We start from the raw sequence: 20755 nt of genomic DNA, 5'->3' as shown, positions 1-20755 counted from the left end.
TCCATATAATATCGATGTGTCATTATGAGAGTTCTTTCTTATCGTCAGCAAGATTCCGACCACAGGGTCAATAAATATCTAAGTCAAAGTCAACAAAAGACTAATGGCATAAAACCGATCTGTCTCGATTTCTTGGATCTCTCCTAGATATCCAAGATAGTCTTGTAGAGTCATCGATGAGTACTTAGGTATAACCCAAAGAGGATAAGATTAGATTGGATGGTGGATAATTTTTATAATAAAAAATATTATATATTATTATTATAGAATTAAAAATATATTAAGAATGAAATAAAAATATTATTTTTTCTGATGATGACAAAATAGTTTATTCATCTAATCCATTTCTTAGGTAGATATTTTTTTTTATTTTATAAATAAATATTATATATGAAAAAATAATTTATCAATCTTAAAATATAAAAATATAAATAAATTGATTAACAAAAAAATATTAATTTTTTTTATAATATTTATCTATCAAAAAAATTTAAAATAAAAATTTCAGTACCCAGGTACTCATATGATGGAACCAGCCTCCCAATAAAATCCAGCCAATACTTGCCTGTCTCATCCACTCCCTGTTCAATGAGAGAGACAGAAATTTTAATGTCAAAGTCCTCGTGTGGGAAGTACAATGCAAAAGTCCTCATGTGAAAAGTACAATACTAAAGTCCTTGAATAGAAGGTACCAACTAATTTTTTATTTTTTAATTATCTTAAATATATTCATATTAAACGAATTTGAATTATCCATCTTATTCAAAAAAAAAAAAAAAAAAAACCAACTAGTTATCCCGTGGAACCAATGACGCCTCTCAAAAAATCAAGCTAATTTCTCTCTCACCCATGCAAGCAACTCTCCAATATGCATCAGCGTATTTTGTTTAAGCCCGAACTGGATCTAACTCTACATAAAATTAAAACTTTAGCTTCATCAGCTTATTTATTTTATACAATATTCAACAGCTGCTATTAGACTATATATAGCCACCAAACAAAATATATTATATATAATACATTATTTGATCGTGATTTATTTTTTAATGATGATTATTCGGCATCATGTAGTGGTGCATACCGTAAAGGATCCTATAAAAACAAAAATATGTGTACTCGTGCGCCCACCATGTTTAAAAGTTGAATTTTTTTTAAATATTATTTTTTTAATAACTAATTCTAAAAATATCTACAATCTCAATTTATTTTAAAATTTACCATCTACACATGAAATTATGAGTTCAACTCATGATCTCAGTGTCACCTCAATTAAAATTATGGGTTTAATCTACGATTTTACGTCTAGAATAAAATCATGGGTTTAGCCTAAAATAGTGAGTTTAGCCCATGATTTTACTGAAATCATCTAAAATAGTGGGTGATGTTTTTTTGCTTTTCGTTTGCTCCTTCTTCCCTACCCCCACACCCCCCAAGGTCCTCCGCCTTCGTCTTCTCGCAATCGCCCCGCACCCACCCTCTTCGTACCACTGCCCGTGGCTTCTTAGTTCAATCGCTGCTCCTCCTTATCCTCCCTTCAACCCCATGCCCATCCGTGATCCTCCCTCTCTTAAGCGCCCGCCCCACTACCACCTAGCACCCACGTCCCCACCTCACGATGCGTTTCCGTGCAGCCCCGCCACCACCACTCACCCCTCTTGCCCATGCCTTCCCCCATCATGCTTCTCTCCCCCAACCCCTCTCACCCCCCTATGCCCACTCCCTCCTTGCCGCGCTTCTGCGCTCCCCCACCCCCCATCCACGGCTCCGTGCACCACCCACCCTAGCACCCACACCATCCCTCCAAGATGCTGCAGCTCCATGTCGCCACCAACACTTCACACCTTGGTGCTTGCACCCCACCCTCCCAACAACTCTTGTGATTTTGCGCAAATCCTCATCCTCCCTCGTCCTGTTGCTCGCACCCGATCTTTTGCGACTTTTTCTGCGGCCACACACACCCTCAGCCCTCATCCCGACGCCAGTACTCCAACCCATCCTCCGCGCTCCTTCTCTATGACAATCTCACGATCGCCGCGCTCGCATCCCCTGTGCCCCCCTCTCCAACGGACTCTTCCACCCATGCTTCCTCTCTATCCCTCCACTCGATGCATCCATTAGACCACCTGTATCTCAATACCACGGATTTTTTGTTAAAAAATAAAATAAAATTATGAAATCATGAATTGTACCTATTATTTTTGAGTGCTTTACTTAATTAATTTTAAAAAAAAATTATTTACAAAAATAATCTAATTTTTAATTTATTTATCAAAATGATGCAAACAGCATAAAACGTCATTCAATATTTTATGATGGCCACATCACCACCCTATTCCACCAAAGTTTCTACAGGACGAAAAAAATAAAATAAAATAAAATCATCGAATCAAATGGTATTTTTTTAAAGTGACATTTGAAATGGCATTTTTGAAAATGTCATTTCAAATGACATTTTAAAAAATACCATTTTATTTGATGATTTTATTATTTTTCAAAAAAAAATAAAAAAATAAAAATTATAATTTTAAATTTATAAAAAAATAAAAATTATAATTTTGATTAAAATAAAAATCATCATTTTAAATTAGTATCCTCATTTCAAATTTTGATTAAAAAATATCTGAAAAAAATTGATGTAAAAAAAATAAAAAATATCATAAAAAAATTGAAAAAAAATAAAAATTATAATTCTAAATTTTAAAAAAATAAAAATTTTAATTTTAATTCAAATAAAAATCATCATTTCAAATTACAATCCCTTTTTCAAATTAATTTTTTTAAAAAATATCATAAAAGAAAGAAAAAAGAGAAAAAAAATTATAATTTTAAATTTTAAAAAATAAAAATTCTAATTTTAATTCAAATAAAAAATATTATTTCAAATTATTTTTCCCATTTAAAATTAAATTTTTTTAAAAAATATCTCAAAAAAATTTTAAAAAATTAAAAAAATAAAAAATACCATAAAAAAAGAAAAATGAGAAAGAAATGAGAAAAAATTATAAATTATAAATTATAAATTGAAACAAAAAAATTAAAAAAAATAAAAAATGCCATAAAAAAAGTGAAAAAAATGGAAAAAAAATAAAAATTATAAATTAAAATTAAAAAAAATAAAAATTTTAACTTTAATTCAAATAAAAAATATCATTTCAAATTACTCTCCCATTTCAAATTATTTTTTAAAAAAATATCTGAAAAAAAGAAAAAAAATAATGTAAAAAAATAAAAACATCATAAAAAAGAAAAAAGAAAAAAGAATTGAATTGAAAAAAATAAAAATTCTAATTCTAATTTAAAAATAAAAATTATAATTTTGAATTTAAAAAAATAAAAATTATAATTATAATTCAAATAAAAAACATCATTTCAAATTATTAAATTAATTTAAATTTAATTTTTTAAAAAATATTTCAAATAAAGGAAAAAATACCTAAAAAATGTCAAAAAGCGTAAAAAATAAGAGAAAATTAAAATTATAATTTTAAATTATAAAAATTTTAATTTAAATTCCAAAAAATTAAAAAAATGCCATAAAAAAGTAAGTAAAAGGGAAAAAAATAAAAATTATAATTATAATTTTTTTTTAAATTAACTTTAATTCAAATAAAAAATTATTATTTTAAATTACTATTCTGATTTTAAATTATTTTTTTATTAAAAAATCACATAAAAATGACTAAAAAAATTAAAAAAATTAAAAATACCATAAAAAAAAATTTGAAATAAAAATATCAAAAGGAATAGCATTTTTTAAAACACCATCTCTTTTGGCATTTTTGAACCTTAAGATCCAAAAAAAAAAAAAGAAACCCTTTTGGCATTTTCATCATTGTTTTATGTATTTCTGTGAGATTGTATTTGAATATACTTATTTAATATCCAGAGATGAACTGAATTGTGTATTTAAGTTGTATTGTGTGATAATATTATGTTTAAAATATATTTTTCATAAAATAAATGGCTATCATATTTCTTATTTTTTAATACACTTGTGATAATATCATTATTTTAGATTCATTAGCGTATTATGGCTTACGATCCGTGGAATCTCGATTCTCGAAACAGCCGTATTCTTACATTGTAGGAGCATCATCGATCACAGACTATTTTAGATGGCGGTGTAAGCATTACAATCCTACTCTAACTGTTTAATTTTTTTTAAAAAAAATTATATACATTATCTAATTATTATATCTTATTGTAGGAGCCCTGACACCTTCGTCTACGATGATCCGATGCTGACTTTTGGAGGACAAAAGATATCCCACGTAGAGTGCTGGATTATTTACGATATCTTGGATTCTATGGAGTATATCGGATTGATTGTATACAGATGGACATTGGTCTTATTACTGCTTTACTTGAGAGATGGCGTCCAAAGACACACACATTTCATCTTTCATTTAGTGAGGCGACCGTCACTTTACAGGATGTCAGTATCCTTACTAGACTACCAGTTGATGGCGATCTAGTTATTAGAGTTGATTTCACGCTTGCCATTTCAGAGTGGCAGGCTTTGTGTTTGCGATTGTTAGGGTTGGAGCCCGACGTCCAGTTTTTCGATCATTCATGACTCAGGATTGAGTATTTGGATGATCGTTATCGATATTTTCATATTGAGGATGATGCACCAGAGAAGATGGTGCAGCAGTATGTTAGGGGTCAGGTGCTGCAATTGTTAAGTGGTGTCCTGTTATCTGATACTTCATCGAATAAGATGAAGTTGATGTTTTTGCCATTATTAGAGGATTTAGACTCGCTCGTAGACTCAGTTGGGATAGTGCAGTACTAGCTTGTCTGTATAGAGCTATGTGTCGGAGTTCTTATGCTGATCAGAGCGAGATTGATAGTTATCTTGTATTATTACAGGTATGTGAATTAAAAATTTTTATTTTTAATATTCAATTATAGTTCACATTGGGTATATCATGTATGATTTTTTTGAAATTTGCAAATTTGGGTATGGGAGCATATGCCGACTATCAGTCTATTACGACGACAGTTGCTCGAGATGCCATTAGAGTAGTATGATCCTGATGTTCCATTCAGACTAGACGGACCATTGGGATATAGGTATAAAAATATTACTTTTTTTACTTGAAACTTACTATTTTAAATCCGATAAAATTTATTTAACATGAGTAGATTGTGAAACAGATGGAACGTTATATTCAACATTCATCACGTATCGACGAGAGTGGCACGGATTTATAGATGCCAGTTGGATACATTAATTGATACATATAGATAGATAAATTTGATTTTTTTACAAATATCATTTTACAGTATTCATAATCTATTAAAATTTTAGCTTACTAATTTTATTTATTTTAACTCTATCAATTTTTGTAGGAGCCATATACAGATGAGATATTGACTATATTGCCGCAGATATATATAGTTGGACATGACATATGGACTGCTAGAGTGCCACTTATTTATTTTGATATAATAGAGTGGCATTTTTTCGATCGTGTCTTGCAGCAGTTTGTCAGATTCAGGACATCCTAGGGCAGTTTGATACCAGTCAGAAATTTTATCGTATTGATCGACGAGAAAGAGCTCGTATTGATTGGTGTATCATATATGCAAAGTACATCGATATTTGGGATGCATGTCGAGATCACATTGTTCATGGTGATCCCATTTTGAGAGACTGTTCATATACCGAGGACTACATGGCTTGATTTTTTAGTATTACAGTGCGAGTCATTGGATAGCCTCGGTATGCAGTTCCTGGATATGAGGGCGAGAGTTCTGCTGTGCGTCTTTTGGTAAGACTACAAAAATTAGTTTATGTTGTTTGTGTTATATTTTTATTTTATATTTTACAGTATATTGACTGTTTTATTTTTATTATGTAGACTGATTCTATGTCGGGTCTTGTGTTGGATGCTCATCGTGCTTTATCTACGACTGATGAGGATGAATGGATTCGGATACTGCTTGAGATAGAGAGAACAAGTTTCGAAATATTGATGATGATTGGTGTTGACCCATATAGCTGTGCGCCTTGGTATGGAGCAACCGATGTGCCAAATATGAGATATACGCTGTCACCATATGTTCCACATATGCCATCACTGCATATTCTGCAGATGTCATCACTAGATGCTGCACAGATGCCACCGCCTTTTGATCCACAGATGGCAATGCCTTCTTCTTCCTACATTCTCCAGATGACATCATCGGATATCAGTTGGCCATATGAGTATAACACTTTCTTTTCAGACCCATCCGTGTATCCAGATGAGAGGGTTGAGGGGGTCGCTCAGTCCGTAGATGATCCGACAGCATCAGTTATTCCTGAGCAGTATGACCAGCAGATCTCCACTGATATAGGGGAGGAGCCATCATAGTAGGAGTAGGAGCAGCCGTTGAGGATCTTCCTGAGAAGGTCCAAGCGACCACAGGCACCATGACGTCCTTGTGGGACTTAGTCTTTTTTAGATTTGTACTTAGTATTTTTGAAACTTTTATTATACTATTTTTTGTACGCTTGATATTTTTATTCTATTTAATATTATTAATTATTAATTTTATTTTATATTATTTAATTTCAAATGATCGGATATTATGCTTTGTAGATATGGATACACATACTCTAATGTGTCTCAGAACATTAGGAGAGAAAAAATTATGCTAAAAGGGCTATAGAAATTATAACGTAAATAATAATAATATATCGAATAATTTAATTATATTTTTTAAAATATCTAAAAATAAGCTAAATCAGACAAGTCGATGGAGAACCATCAAAGTTCAAGCCGATTTTTTGATATATGAGATGAATCGGACCGCACTAGTACATCTCGATCTGGTACGGGCACGAACAGCTACATACGATGCGATATGGGCCGATATAGGACGGTAAGATTTCGATATAATTTTAAATTTTAAATTATAATTTTTATTATTTTTTTATTATTATTTTTTATTTTTTATGATATTTTTTATTTTTTAAAATTTTTTAAATATATTTTTTTGGATATTTTTTTTAAAAAATTAATTTTAAAAGGGGATTGTAATTTGAAATGATGATTTTTATTTGAATTAAAATTATTTTTTTTTAAATTTTAAAATTATAATTTTTATTTTTTTTCTCATTTTTTTATTTTATCTTTTATTGTTTTAATTTTTTAAGATATTTTTTTTGAAATATTAATAATTTAAACTGGAGATAGTAATTTGAAATGATATTTTTTATTTGAATTAAAGTTAAAATTTTTATCTTTTTTAAAATTTTAATTTTAATTTTTTATTTTTTTCTCATTTTTTTTGTATTTTTTCACTTTTTTTGATATTTTTGATATTTTTTTTGAATTCACATTAAAATTTTATTTTTTTTTGTAATTTAAAATTTTAATTTTAATTTTTTCTCATTTTAACCATTTTTTTCTATTTTTATGGTATTTTTTTAGGTAATTTTTTCTTTTATTTGAAATATTTTTAAAAAAAATTAATTTGAAATGGAGAAAGTAATTTGAAATGATATTTTTTATTGGAATTAAAATTTAAAATTTTATTTTTTAAATTTAAAATTATAATTTTTTTATGATATTTTTTATTTTTTTAAATTTTTAAGATATATTTTTTAAGATATTTTTTAAAAAAAAATTAATTAATTTGAAATGGGGAAAGTAATTTGAAATGATATTTTTTATTTGAATTAAAATTAAAATTTTTATTTTTTTAAATTAAAAATTATAATTTTTATTTTTTTCTCATTTCTTTCTCATTTTTCTTTTTTATGATATTTTTTATTTTTTTAATTTTTTAAGATTTTTTGGGATATTTTTTTAAAAAATTTAATTTTAAATGAGGAAAATAATTTGAAATGATATTTTTTATTTGAATTAAAATTAAAATTTTTATTTTTTAAAATTTAAAATTATAATTTTTATTCTTTTCTCATTTTTTCATTCTTTTATGATATTTTTTTAAAAAATTAATTTAAAAAAAGATTGTAATTTGAAATGATGATTTTTATTTGAATTAAAATTAAAATTTTTATTTTTTAAAATTTAAAATTTTTATTTTTATTTTTTTAAATTTTTTATGATATTTTTTATTTTTTTTACAACAATTTTTTTTAGATATTTTTTTAATCAAAATTTGAAATGAGGATACTAATTTGAAATGATAATTTTTATTTTAATTAAAATTAAAATTTTTATTTTTTAAAAAAATTAAAATTAAAATTTTTTTTATTTTTATTTTTTTTTGAAAAAAATAAAATCATCAAATAAAATAATATTTTTTAAAACGTCAATTGAAACGGCGTTTTCAAAAACGCCATTTGAAATGATGTTTTAAAAAATATCATTTGATTTGATGATTTTATTTTATTTTATTTTTTTTCCGTCCACATGAAAATTTGGATGGAATAGGATGGTGACGTAGCCATCATAAAACGTTATTTTGAATGACAGTTTATGCTGTTTACATCATTTTGATAAATAAATTAAATTATTTTTATAAATAATTTTTTAAAAATTAATTAAATAAAATATTTTATTATTTTTTTTGTCAGATCAGTCATTTAAAATGTTGGATTGAACCCACAAATTCAACTAATTTGATTTTATAATAGTTGGTTGAATTCGTAAATCCATGCGTTGCAGCAAGAAGGTTGATTCGGAAATAAATGGGGTTGGGGATATTTTCGAAATTAATTATTAAAAAATTATATTTTAAAAACAATACTTAAAAGTCAAACCACTTCATCACGTCCCGTCAACATGTGAATCTTCCGACGTCACCCAAATCCACCCACCCAGCCGAGCCGTTCTCCTTCGCGCCGCGCCGCCCCAGCCGAACCCCCACCCGGAAAGGGCAAAGCCCCATAAACGGCACGACAGAATCGCCGGGCTGGACCAAACCGACGAAAAGAAAACGTCACCCACTTTTACATCCACCCTTTCCTTCGACAACCAAGACAGCACCCACTCACTCCCCTCAACGCGCACGGCACAACCAGTTAACCACCACGTCTGTGGGCCCCAGTCGCGTAGAAGAGGGTGGGTTTCTGGTCGGCGTATGGGACGTGGGAAAGGGTAGAAAAAAGTGCACCGTATCCGAATCGTCCACGTGGCTCGCTCTCCCCCGTCCTTTTTGCCCTCTGGGCCCCACCGTCCCACCGGGTCACTGCACGCGTGGTTCCGGCGTCCGAAATGCCAAAGCCGGCAACCCCACCCGCTTCTCTCGCCCACGCTTCCCACCTTCCCCGCCCCGATCTCCCGCGGCTCGGTCCACCTTAACCCACTCCATCTCATCTCACCATCCATTCCATCAATTCGCACGAATATTGAATTGACAACGCGATCGTTACGGTGGCGCGCGAGACAGGGGAGAGGGGAGCCGCTTTGAAGAAACGGTTTCCGGTTTCGGCGGAGTGGGGAATTAATATTTTAACTGATTTCTCCTCGTCATTAAAGGTTACAAATATTAAATAGTGGTTTTATTAATATTATTATTACTAGGTTTTTAGCTCGGTTTCGCTCGCGCGGGTGGAAAAAGGGGGGAGAAAACGACCGGTTGTCGGAGCGGATGGCTGGTTTTTATTCCTCTCCTCGTTTGTGGAGTGGAGAGCGCTTCCCCTCCTCGCCCTCCTCCTCGCTATTGCTCTTCTTCCCCCCGTTCTCCTCTCTTTTCTTCTCCTCTCGCTTCCTTGTTCTTTCTTCTTGCTGCTGCTGCTGCTGCTGCTGTTGTTCCTCCTCGTCTTCCGCGATTGAAGAAGCCAGAATCTGACGCGCGCGGCGGAGGGGAATGGGTGGTGCGGCGGGGATCCTTTGATGGGAGGTGGTGGATGGAGTACGAGGGAACCGGAGTCCAGATGCACGGCGTCAGGCCGCCGGCGGCCATGACGGAGGGATCTTCATCGCTTGACGAAGGTCAGGGCTAGGGTTTCTTGCGTTCCTTCCGTCCACTGTAGTAATGGTAATGCTGATGGTGTTGGATTTGTTGCCTTGTCCCTTGTTTTGGGAGTTCAGCGTGGATGGATCGGAAGTGGGGCTCTTTTTGTTCCATTTAGTACGGTCATTGACGGAATTCTCCGTCTTTGTTCCGTTTTGTGAAAAAGAATTGAGAAAGCTTTGGTCTTGCTTTGGATTGGTGGAATCACGTCTGGTTTAACGTTGAAATTTGGAGTCTTGATCTTTTTTTCTTATTGAATGGAGGCTTTTTAATTTATTTCGGTAAATTTCGTGTTTTCAACTATTACTGCGTTTCTTATGGTAATTTTTGTTACTTTCTTTCTGTTCAATTGGCTTATTGATCTCGGAAGTTGAAAATTATTATGTCGCATTCATGTGATCGCAGCTTTCAAACTCTGTTCATGTTGTTACGTTTTATTTTGGTTTGTAAATGGCTTCGAATTTTCCAACAAGTCGCTTTTTCCGTTACAGATTCTGTTTTTTCCGTCAAAAGTTCAGCTGGGTCGTCCCTTGATGTTTTTTTTTTGTTTTTCAAGAAAGAAGAAAATTTATGTTCATGATCTTTTTTATAAAACAAATCTATCAATCTGGTGCTGTTTCAGAGGCAATGTGGCAAATGAATTTGAGAGGGAGTGAATCAATGGAATCTGGACCCTATCCCGAGCGGCCAGGAGAGGCAGACTGTGGTTATTACATCAGGACTGGCCTCTGTAGATTTGGAATGACTTGTAAATTTAATCACCCACCCAATAGAAGGCTGGTAATTTCAAATACCTGCTTGATTGTCTCTGTTGGATTTGACAATTTGAAATGTCCAATGTGATTATTCCTTCTTATGTCCCTTTTGATGTCTTTTTTGACTATGATATTTGTTAGTATAATCAGCTTCTGTAACTGCACAGTCATTTGGCCACTAATGTCTTGAATTGTTCTTGTCTTCTATCTTCTCTTCCTATTTAGCACTGGCTTTTTACATAGCCTCATTTATATGCCATTCCGTTCAGTTGCCTGCAAATGTGTGCAATTGTGTTGTTGAATCATTGTGATTATGCGGACTTTAGCTTCCATATGGGCATCAGTTTCTTTGACGAAGCAAGCTTTTTTTTTTTTTTGGTGGGTGGGGGGAGCATGATCTGGTTGACAGTTTTTGAACGGAGTGAACAAACTCTGGTTAGTTTTTAGTATGATTCTTGGTGGACAACTATATGATTTTGGGGCACAGCATTATTCTTATTGTAACATAATTTGTCATTTTGACACTGGTGATCCTTGACGTGATATCATCATTTTGCCTCATTTCCATTAAATTACCTTTGATAAACAGAAAAGAAGGTGTAAATCTACAAATGGGAGTTAGATGGTCACATGGAGAAGAAAATACGGTGCAAAAGTGTATAAATAGTTGAAATTTCATAGTTTGAACAAGTATCAGATGTATGTCCCATCATTGCAATTCATGGATATAATATACAATGCACATCTTGGCAATTGATGGCATTTTGTCTTCTTCCTGTTTCTTGAATACGTCGTTGTAAGCTAAGAAGTATAAATTGTTGGTTTCCCATTCATTTCTCCATGTAAAATCCATATTTTTTTTTGAGAAAATGTAGAACCTATACTATGTTTACTTGTTTGTCCATCATCTTAGGTGTATATTATGTGTACAACGAAGAGTTACTTTCTTTGTTGTTTGCTCTCTATTCTTCCTACTGGTAAATTACTTTCATGAATAGTTTAACAATTAGACTTGAGAGTGAGTGTGGAAATGAACAACTCATCTAATTGGCATGCTTACATGCATTTGTATTACCCGCATAGACTAGCATGCCATGTATGTCCTAGTTCCTTCTTATGAAGGAATAAATTCATAAAAAGAACAAAGAATGTTGGTGGAAACATAAGATAGATGAGTATAGTGGAATGCATGCATGCTATGTAAACAACCAAGTGCCGCCCCACTTCTGCAAATAATTGTGAGGTTAGTTATTATGGGAGAATATATGTATAGACTTTCACTAAATTAGGATAAATTTAACCCTTATGATTATGTAGTGGATTGTTAAGTTGACTTGCTTGTGAATAGTATGGATACTTTAGCTCGCATTGGAGACTAGAACTTTTCACTTTATACCTACTGTTTACATTACATTTTCATTTTTAGAGCATCCACATCTATTTGTATCAATGTTTAGCTGATTTATGTTGGCAGAAAAAGAAGGCGAGGAAGAAAAAGTGATAGAGAAGTAGGGAAATAAATGATCTCCTCGATTAAGTTACAGCACTCATAGAAATTAGCAATATGGAATCTAGGAGCTTAAACTTATGCTTGTTTTCTCACGACGCCTACAACTTTAAAATTTTATCTTAATTAGAAACAATTTTTAAGATGTTGTACCTTCTAGAGCAAAATCCTAGCTTTGCTAACGTAAACAACCATGCTAATTTTTGTAGCGACCCCCTTGGACTCAAAGTTGATGGTACACCAACAGTTTGACACTATATCAATGAACCAATGGATTGAGCATGCTAGATGTATTCAAATTGTTGATGTGAAAGGACTGACTGCTAAGAAGGTATATGCGGCCACACATGTGGGATCACGAGCCTTTGTCTTGATAATTAATGCAACAGTTCGAGGGGGAGGAACAGTATGGATGATGATTCAAGTCTGTTGGTGAGCTGATTTTGCACTGAATAAGAAAGAATGCTTAACACATGAGACAACAACTAGTGCAGAAAGCCTCTATAACTTCTGTCATGCGCATGCTCTTTAGAATATTTGGTGTTATAGCTTAAAATTTAGGTCTCTTAATTTTATCATACATTGTATGCTCGTTCCTTGGAAATAAGGTTTGTTGTATAGGAATTGGTCACTGTACTAGTACCGCACCCATATGGTACAAGACTACAAGTTAGTATGGTAACTCCCATACCAATACATGGTACATTGCTGGATATAAGATGGTAACCATATGATGTGTTGGTGCAGTTACTGCTGTATTATATCAAGCCTCTTACTGTATTGTTACCTTACCAGTATGGTACAGTATGCCCAATACTGGGCAATTCGAGTCATACGGCAAACCATGCATTCAATGTATCATGACCTTTCCTTCCTAATTAGTTAATGTAACTTGATTATAGAAGCAACTTAGGTCTTGGTTGTTTCAGTAGTTTGAGTTTTGGCATGGAGGGCAGAGCCAAGAAAATTTTCAAGAGAATGAAGGACAAGTTCCTATGTCATGCTTAGGTTGTATTATATGCATCACAAAATTAACCACTTTTACTCCTAAAAATGTTCTTAACCAGGTAATTGGCTTTAAAGGATTCTGATATTCTTTAATAGGCGAATATTGAATGTTATTTGTATATAGTTTCATATTTTTAACTATTCTTTGATAAATGAAGCTGAACTGTGAGATTTTTGAAGCAATTCTTCTGAAAGTTCCCATGTCTATTCTCCAATACATTGTCAAAGCGATTTCTGCCTACTGTTTATGATAATGATTGGGGAACAATCTTTCTTTATATTCTTCCTTTTCTTTTTGAAATATGTTGGTATAAATAAAGAACAACGGATTTGCTTGTTCCTAGTCCCAAGCTTAAGTTAGCATCACTTATTTCTTGCCTTACATGTTCAGAGTATGTCCAACTTTGAGATGCTGCTAGCTGTACTTGCACGAGCATGGTGGAGCACTCCAACAAGGATTGCCTCTACCAATAAGGCCACATTGGGATGGTTAAGATTTCTATTTCATATGATAGAAAAAGTGAAAACTATGGGATCTAGTTTTTTTTTAATACATTGGTTGATGCCTGTTATTCAATTGTAGAAGAATCCAAACTTTTTTTTGAAAAATTTACGTTTTGGTGTTTAGAGAACAGATAGACCTCTCAATTAAAACTTAATGTTCTATGCTAGACAAAAAACTTGAGATCTACTGGCAACTAACAACCGAGCTTTGTAGTTTCTGATTTAACAACATATATTCAGAGATACAAATAAGCAAGCAAATGAAAATGCTCAATAGAATCATGGATGATATTTTCTATTTAGCAGAACCAAATCAGCATCTGAAAACGAAAATGTTACAAAAACAATGCTAATTGGAGGACCTGCAGTTCCTTAGTTTATAGGATGACAAACTTGGACCAATCTGAACACATGTAAAAGTTGTGAAATAATATTGGTGAATAGGGCTGAAGTGGGAGATGGAGGGTGATGAATGATGGAGATGCTGGTGCACCTTTGGTGGTGAGGTGGGAGATATAAAGGATCAGTGGACAGGATGTTTTGTCTGTGTGTGAGAGAGGGAGTGAGAGACCTAATTTCTTAGGTTGAAGTCAGTTTCTTTCTCCTTTTTTTTTTTTTTTTTGTTGTGCAGTGGGGGTGGGGGGGGGGGGTGTGATGGTCCAAGGCATTGTGATTTGTGAGAATGTGATGTGCTCTACCTATGGGAAGTGGTGCCATCAGAAAGTGGCAAGCTTGATAATGAAGGCAAAAAAGAAAGATTCAAATCTACTTTTCTATGCTGGGATCTACACTACCTATCTTTTGAGCTCGAGCTTTCACCACCTAAATATGAATACTGGTTCTTTAGTGGCTTTATGCCTGAACTATTTGAAACCATATTGGATTGGCTAGAAAATCCAAAACCTTTTTACAGAGACCATATGAGAGAAGTTCTCTTTACTCATATTTAGCCTGATAATTTAAAATAGAAAACCTCTAATTATATTATGTCATTATCATCAGGGTTAAGATTCGCTTTCCTATTAGTTCTTTTCATGGCTGAAATAGGGGAATTTAACCTAGAAGCATAAGGACTACTAAATCTTTGCAACACCCTCAGAAAGGGTTATATACAAAGAATAATTTATAGTTTGTGTTTGATCAGAAGACATGGATAGGGTTGTTTTCTATGTCAGCTCTGGAGTCCAAGCTCATGGCCTTGTTGTTGTAGTGGTCGAAAATGAAAACATGAGAGATTTCATGAAAATCCATCTTGAACCACAGTTCAAAATTTCTTTTATTGGATAGAACAGAACTAATTCATAATTGCCAACCATCAGTTCAAGATGATCTAGACAAATTCTATACATATTTTACTTATAAATATTACATGCCACTGCCTCTATGGTATCTCTGTTCTGGTCCAAATAGATAGTACTAAACATTTAGCATTCGTCATGCTTGATGCTATATTGAATATGAACAGAGAGTTTTCAAAGCATGGCTTTTTGAGTTTAATAGGGACAGACTATTGGTCTTTCCTTCATAACATGAGATTTTTAGGTGGATAGAAGGATGAAATAAAGGTCATTTCAGATATAGTCTTGTGTGATTTATTTCAGAGCCACAAAGGTGCAAATCATTTTTTTCCTCAGCAGAGGTTTCTTTCTGTTGTTTATGTTATCAAAGAAAGAGAATGTAAATGGAAAAGAAAGTTTAAATTTTCCTTTCTTGGTTATATTAGAAAGGAATTTTGGGGTTGCTAAAACACTAACGAGATAAATATATAGAGCAATAGAACTCTGTTTTTGCTTTCTGCTTGTATAAATGGAAGATCATTTAACAATTTGGATCAGATGGCTGTTATTGCTTTCTTTAGTGTGACAGAAGAAAAATTAATTTCCATCAAAGAACCGTTTGTGATGATAAAGGAGAGGTATGTAGAATGGTGATGCACTGGTGTTGTTAATGCATGTAGTGCCAAAAGTGCATTTCGGGTGACAATGTAATTCTGTAGGTAGATTTGGATGATGCTGGAGAGAGGCAAAAAGATGCTGATAACCATGGTAATGGCATATAGTGGGCCCAACTTGTTTGCATGAAGCTTCTCATTATAATGCTAAGCAGCAAAAGAATTGTTGAGATGATGGCCTTAGCGACGAAGACAGTTAAAGGGGTTGAAGATGTGAATTGGGATGGTTAAATTTAGCTATAATTTACATAAAAAGACAGATTCCAACAGCAAAGTGAGTCATATTTCTGCTTTAAAATGAACAGTAGGAACTTAAGTGGCTTTTGTTTGTAACTTTGTATGTAAAACAATCAGTATTTCATTGATAGTTGAGGAACAAAGGAAGCTTTGACATAGAACTAATTCAAATCCTTCTTCACTTAAATTGTGGTTTCTATATCAAAGGAGAAAAATTAGGAGCAGTGCAGGCCCCAGAATAATCAAGAAATATCAGAATGGATCATTAAGGACATGTCAGTCCTCATGCAATAAATAGAACCTATGTATTGCATGATTGTCCAAGTCATTCTCATTGATCCCACTATCATTAGTTGCATATAGGGGAGCTGGATTTGTTCCTAGATTCCTCTAGCTAAATTGTTATATTATAGAACAGAATTCTTCATGCATCTGGATGATATCGTCATATCGATATTTTTATTGATAATGATTTTAAAACACCTTAGATTATTATTCTTGTACTTACTTTCAGTGACCTTTTATATATGTATTATTTTTTTGTTTGATTTTATACCTATAAGTCTACACTTCCACATGTTTGATGGTCTTGATGAGGTCCTGCTCAATGTCAGGCTATTGCTGCTGCTAGAATTAAGGGGGGTTATCCTGAAAGAGTAGGGCAACCTGAATGTCAGGTAAAGCTTTTATCTTTTAATATACTTTCAGAATTGAACAAGTTGTTTTCCATCTTTTTCTTCATTTCTTAGGCATGTAGTATTATCTGTAGTGCATACCAGGGATCTGTTACCAAAACTACTTCTCTGTAGATGGTGATCGTTAGTGTAGAAGTTGGTAGTAGCTTGCTGCTCTATAGCTTTTATATTATTCTAAGTTGCAAATGATTATTTTACGTATATGTTCAGATGGATCTGGATTGCTACATTATTTATTAATAATCCTGAAACTGCTTAATTGCATGTTTTAGTTATGTCATGTTATTTAAGCTTTTCAAGTCAAAATAAACAGAATAAATACTTCAGCTGCCTTTTTGATTGATTTTATTTATGCGGGACCTTGAAGTTATCTCATGATGCCATGGGCATCCATAGAGAGGTAAATAGGCTGCCGAATATTGAGAAACTTGTGAGCTACATGTTTAGCAGCATTTTCTCACAACATGATGCACAGATGTTTATGAATGGAACAATTATATTCTTGACAAGGTTGTATACATATTATAAAGTTTAATTGAACATTTATATGGTTTGACTTGCATCAGAGAACCTTTTTTTTCTTTTGTTTTATCTATTAATATGTTCTTTAGGGATTCTTGTACAATTTTCCTGACTGCATGAGATCAAAATGTGTATAAAAAAGAAAAAAAACAGACTCCCATCCTGCCAACTATCCTCTGGTTTCCTGTCCAGCCCTTTTGCTGTGCTAAGTTGCCTTGGCTATGGAGATTCTTGAACTACGAAAAATCATTGTTGATATATAAAATCAACCCGGTAATGGGACAAGGCTTGTTGGTCAAGATTTAGGATAAATCTTAGTTTGTAATGATGACTATGTTGCTTAATATGTATAGAAAATAAAAATTCTAGGCACATTATGTCATACCTATGTTGCTTAATAATCAGCACGGTATGGGCATTATGTCATGTCAAACTGACATTTGGTTCATATTGCTAAGCATGGCAATAAATTGAGCTGGGTTGCTGAGCACTATCAGAGGCTAAGCGACTTAACCTGAAGCAAAACCGACCTGCCTTTGGGGCAGGAATTCTCAGTCTGAATCTGCTGACCTTGACCTGACTGCCTTCTGTTGGGGCAGGGGGACTGGTGGGAAGACACAGAATAAGGCAGCATTGCAATGAGCCTCATGGATGATCATGTTGGATGTTGATGAGGTGATGGGAATGGGCCTTCATGTGGGATGCTAGGATTGGAGATGAGGAGAAAAGGAGAGGAATGATCCAATTAGGGAGATGGAAGAATTCTTTTCTACTTGCTTAGCTCAAATCTATTGAATGAAATAATAAATAATAAGAATTTTAGAAAGCAGGGCTTTAATCCCTTTACTTTCCGTGACTTTTTATGATCCGCAAATTTGCTACATATATATCATGGACGGAAAGTAAGAGTCTATGTTCTTTGTTTCGGTCTCTATGTTGGGGCTCTAGTGGAGGGAAAGTAGAGTTTATGGTCTTTATTTTGCTCCATTGATTCCCCTTATCTAAAACCATAGCATTACACCGTCTATTTTATGCTTGTGTGACCCTTCCTATTTGAGTCGGATTCTTCTTCTAGTTAAAAAAAAGGAAAAGGTGCAAGTTCTATATTGATATATAGAGGTCCACTCTTTATTTGAATCGGATTCCTTTTCTAGTGAGAAGAGGATGGAAACTTCTTCTTTATGGTAGTGAAGTCCAACCCAAATCGGGTTGGATTCCCTCTTAATTAAAAGAGGATGCAGATCATCAAAATAATGAAAATGTTTAAAAATTTTCAAATTTGGGCAGAAGCTAGATCTTGACTTCTATATAACTTCATCTTTAGTCGCAGCATTAAACTCTTTCCGAGTTATGGCTTCTTAAAGTTTCGGTACTTGATTGAGTTCTTGATGTGGCGAATCTTGCTCTCCAACCCTATGTAGATCTATTTGAAGTGGCCAAATTAGTCCACAGCAGGTTAGATGATCCTCCGGATCAAGGAAGGAGGAAGACAAGGTGCATAGGGTAGAGGGGAAGGGATGAGGTGGACATGGAAGAGCAGAGGGTAATATATGGGGAGATGAAAGAGGAAAAAGAGAATAAAAGAGATGGGAGAGAAGCAGTTAAGAAAAGGGCAAACCAGAGGTGGGGTAGTTGAGAGAAGATTTCTGTAGGATCGAGGGGGGATTGTTGAAATTGGAATGAGATTGGGGATTTAGCATTAGAGCAACAAATGAATGGTTTGTGATCAGTCATTTGACTAAAGAGTTTTTGATGATCTACGGACTTGATTAGTAATCACCTATTTTCTAATTTTATTAGCATGTGTCTCTTGTTTACCAACGTGAGCTGATAATTGATGGGGTATAATCATTGAAGGTGGCATATTTATGTATATTTGAAATTATATATGTTAAAGGTTTCTAACCTATCATGTTAGAACTCGTTGTTAAGGATGCCAAAAGCAAAAGGTGTTTCAAGGGAATAGAACCTCACCAAAAAGGTGCATGTCTAAATAAAGCAAGGTATTAAGTTATGAAAAATTGTACAAATGCATTATAAATAAATACATTTGCATTTGAAAGAGCACAATTGTTATAAGATTAATCATTCAAGTTTTAACATCCTAAATCATAATCATTTAGGAGATTAAATATCATACTGTACATCGTTCAAGGCATCACATCAAGATGCCACTTTTCATATAATTTAAGGGAACAAAAGTTAAAGAGCTTACAACGTAAAGTAGCTTCAAAGTTTAAACATGGCATCACCCAAATATCTCTTTTCAAAATATGTTCCTAAGCAAAACATAACAAAAAAGGGAAATCACTAGACATCCTAAAGTAGCTTCAAGCCTTCAAGCATCATCCTCATAATCAACGCTTGAACTCTCGTCACTTCCATCTCCATTAGATTAATAATCAGCATTCTCCTCGTCTCCTTTCTAGACCAGCCTCCTCTGTTTGTCCTTCATTTGTATGGCCTTCACTAGTCCAAAGTAGCCTTCAAAATAAAACTAACATAACTTTCAAAGCAAGGGTGTAAAAGGGATACAAGGTATGGTGTTGGGGGAGGTGCTCAATTGAACAGCTTCCTCTTTGGCCTAGGAAAATGCTTGGTGTCACTTCACAATGTCTCACCTAGGGGTTATTAACCTTGCCTTTTTCGAGTGCCTGGCCAAGCATTCAGAGTGCTGTTGGAAACAATTCTTTCTTTGCCCCAAAGCTAACCCAACCGGCTAGCATGTTAGACTTGCTGGACATTGACCCCCCTGGTGAATGTAATGGATCAGGTGAGGTGGGTCATGTCTAGATTGGGTGGCATTGCATAAATGATTTTGTGTTAGTTTTGTTGGTATATGATGGTAATTTTCTAAAAAAGTCATCCAGCATTCATTGAACCATCTCGAATCGGACTATTCAGGCCGTGCTGAGTGGTACCGACTGGATATCGGTTTGGTTCTAGCATACAAAATGGCTCAATGGCCATCTCGGAGGGAGGGAGAAGAAAAAGAGGAAGAGAAAGAGGGGGGAGAGAAGGAGAGGGAGAGGGCTTTCGGCAGTCGTCGGAGGCCATCCAAGCTCTTGCTGAGCTCGGTAAGGGCAGAGGGAGGGAAGGAGAGAGAGAGAGGAGATGTTTATTGGGTCCCTGGAGGTCCTCAGAGGCCTTCGAGTGAATGGCAACGTTGTGGCGACCTCTTCGACAGTCGGTGAGCTAGTGTTGAGGGAGGTTGAAGGCGGTTGAAATACAGTTCGTCCGATAAAAATAAAAAAAAATATGAAACAAGAGCAAACCCTTATTTTGAACTGAAGGAGAGCGAAAGTCCGCCCTCAGCCTCCCTCGGTGCTGGCTCGCTGGCCATCAAAGAGGTCGCGGCGGCGTCGCCGTCTGTCCAAAGGCCTCTAAGGGCCTTCGGTGATCTAGTAAGCATCTCCTCCTCTCTCTCCTTCCCTCCACCCTTACTGAGCTTGGCAAGAGCTTGGATGGCCTCTGGTGGCCTCCGACCATCGGAGGCCCTCTCTTTCTCTCCATCTTCTTCTGTCCCTCCTCTCTCTCTTCCTCTCTTTCTTCTCTCTTTTTTCTTCTCTGTCCTGTTGGTTCGGTCCTGCATGGATAGGTGCGGATCCATATCAAACCGTACCATCGATCGGTCGGTACAAGGTCTGGTTTTGGTTTA

General features: G+C 34.1%; 1 protein-coding gene across 5 annotated transcripts in view; it reads left to right on the top strand.

The window, feature by feature from the left end:
• Window positions 1–9504: 9504 nt before the first annotated feature.
• Window positions 9505–20755, top strand: part of LOC105051202 (zinc finger CCCH domain-containing protein ZFN-like) — a 28741-nt gene continuing 17490 nt past the window's right edge. For 2 of the 5 annotated variants that reach the window (XM_019852842.2, XM_010931523.3), the window contains exons 1-3: window positions 9506–9896; window positions 10541–10698; window positions 16495–16557. In XM_019852842.2, coding sequence (XP_019708401.1) covers window positions 9812–9896; window positions 10541–10698; window positions 16495–16557 — 306 coding nt within the window. In that variant the 5' untranslated portion in view covers window positions 9506–9811. Of the gene's footprint in view, window positions 9943–10540; window positions 10699–12546; window positions 12613–16494; window positions 16558–20755 lie in introns of those variants that run through there. The other 3 variants (XM_010931525.3, XM_029266479.2, XM_029266480.2) reach the window with 3 other exon arrangements.

Source organism: Elaeis guineensis, chromosome 9, assembly GCF_000442705.2.
Source record: "Elaeis guineensis isolate ETL-2024a chromosome 9, EG11, whole genome shotgun sequence".
NCBI lineage: Eukaryota > Viridiplantae > Streptophyta > Magnoliopsida > Arecales > Arecaceae > Elaeis > Elaeis guineensis.
Note: the sequence above shows the minus strand (reverse complement) of the source record. Positions and strands in the feature narration are given on the sequence as shown.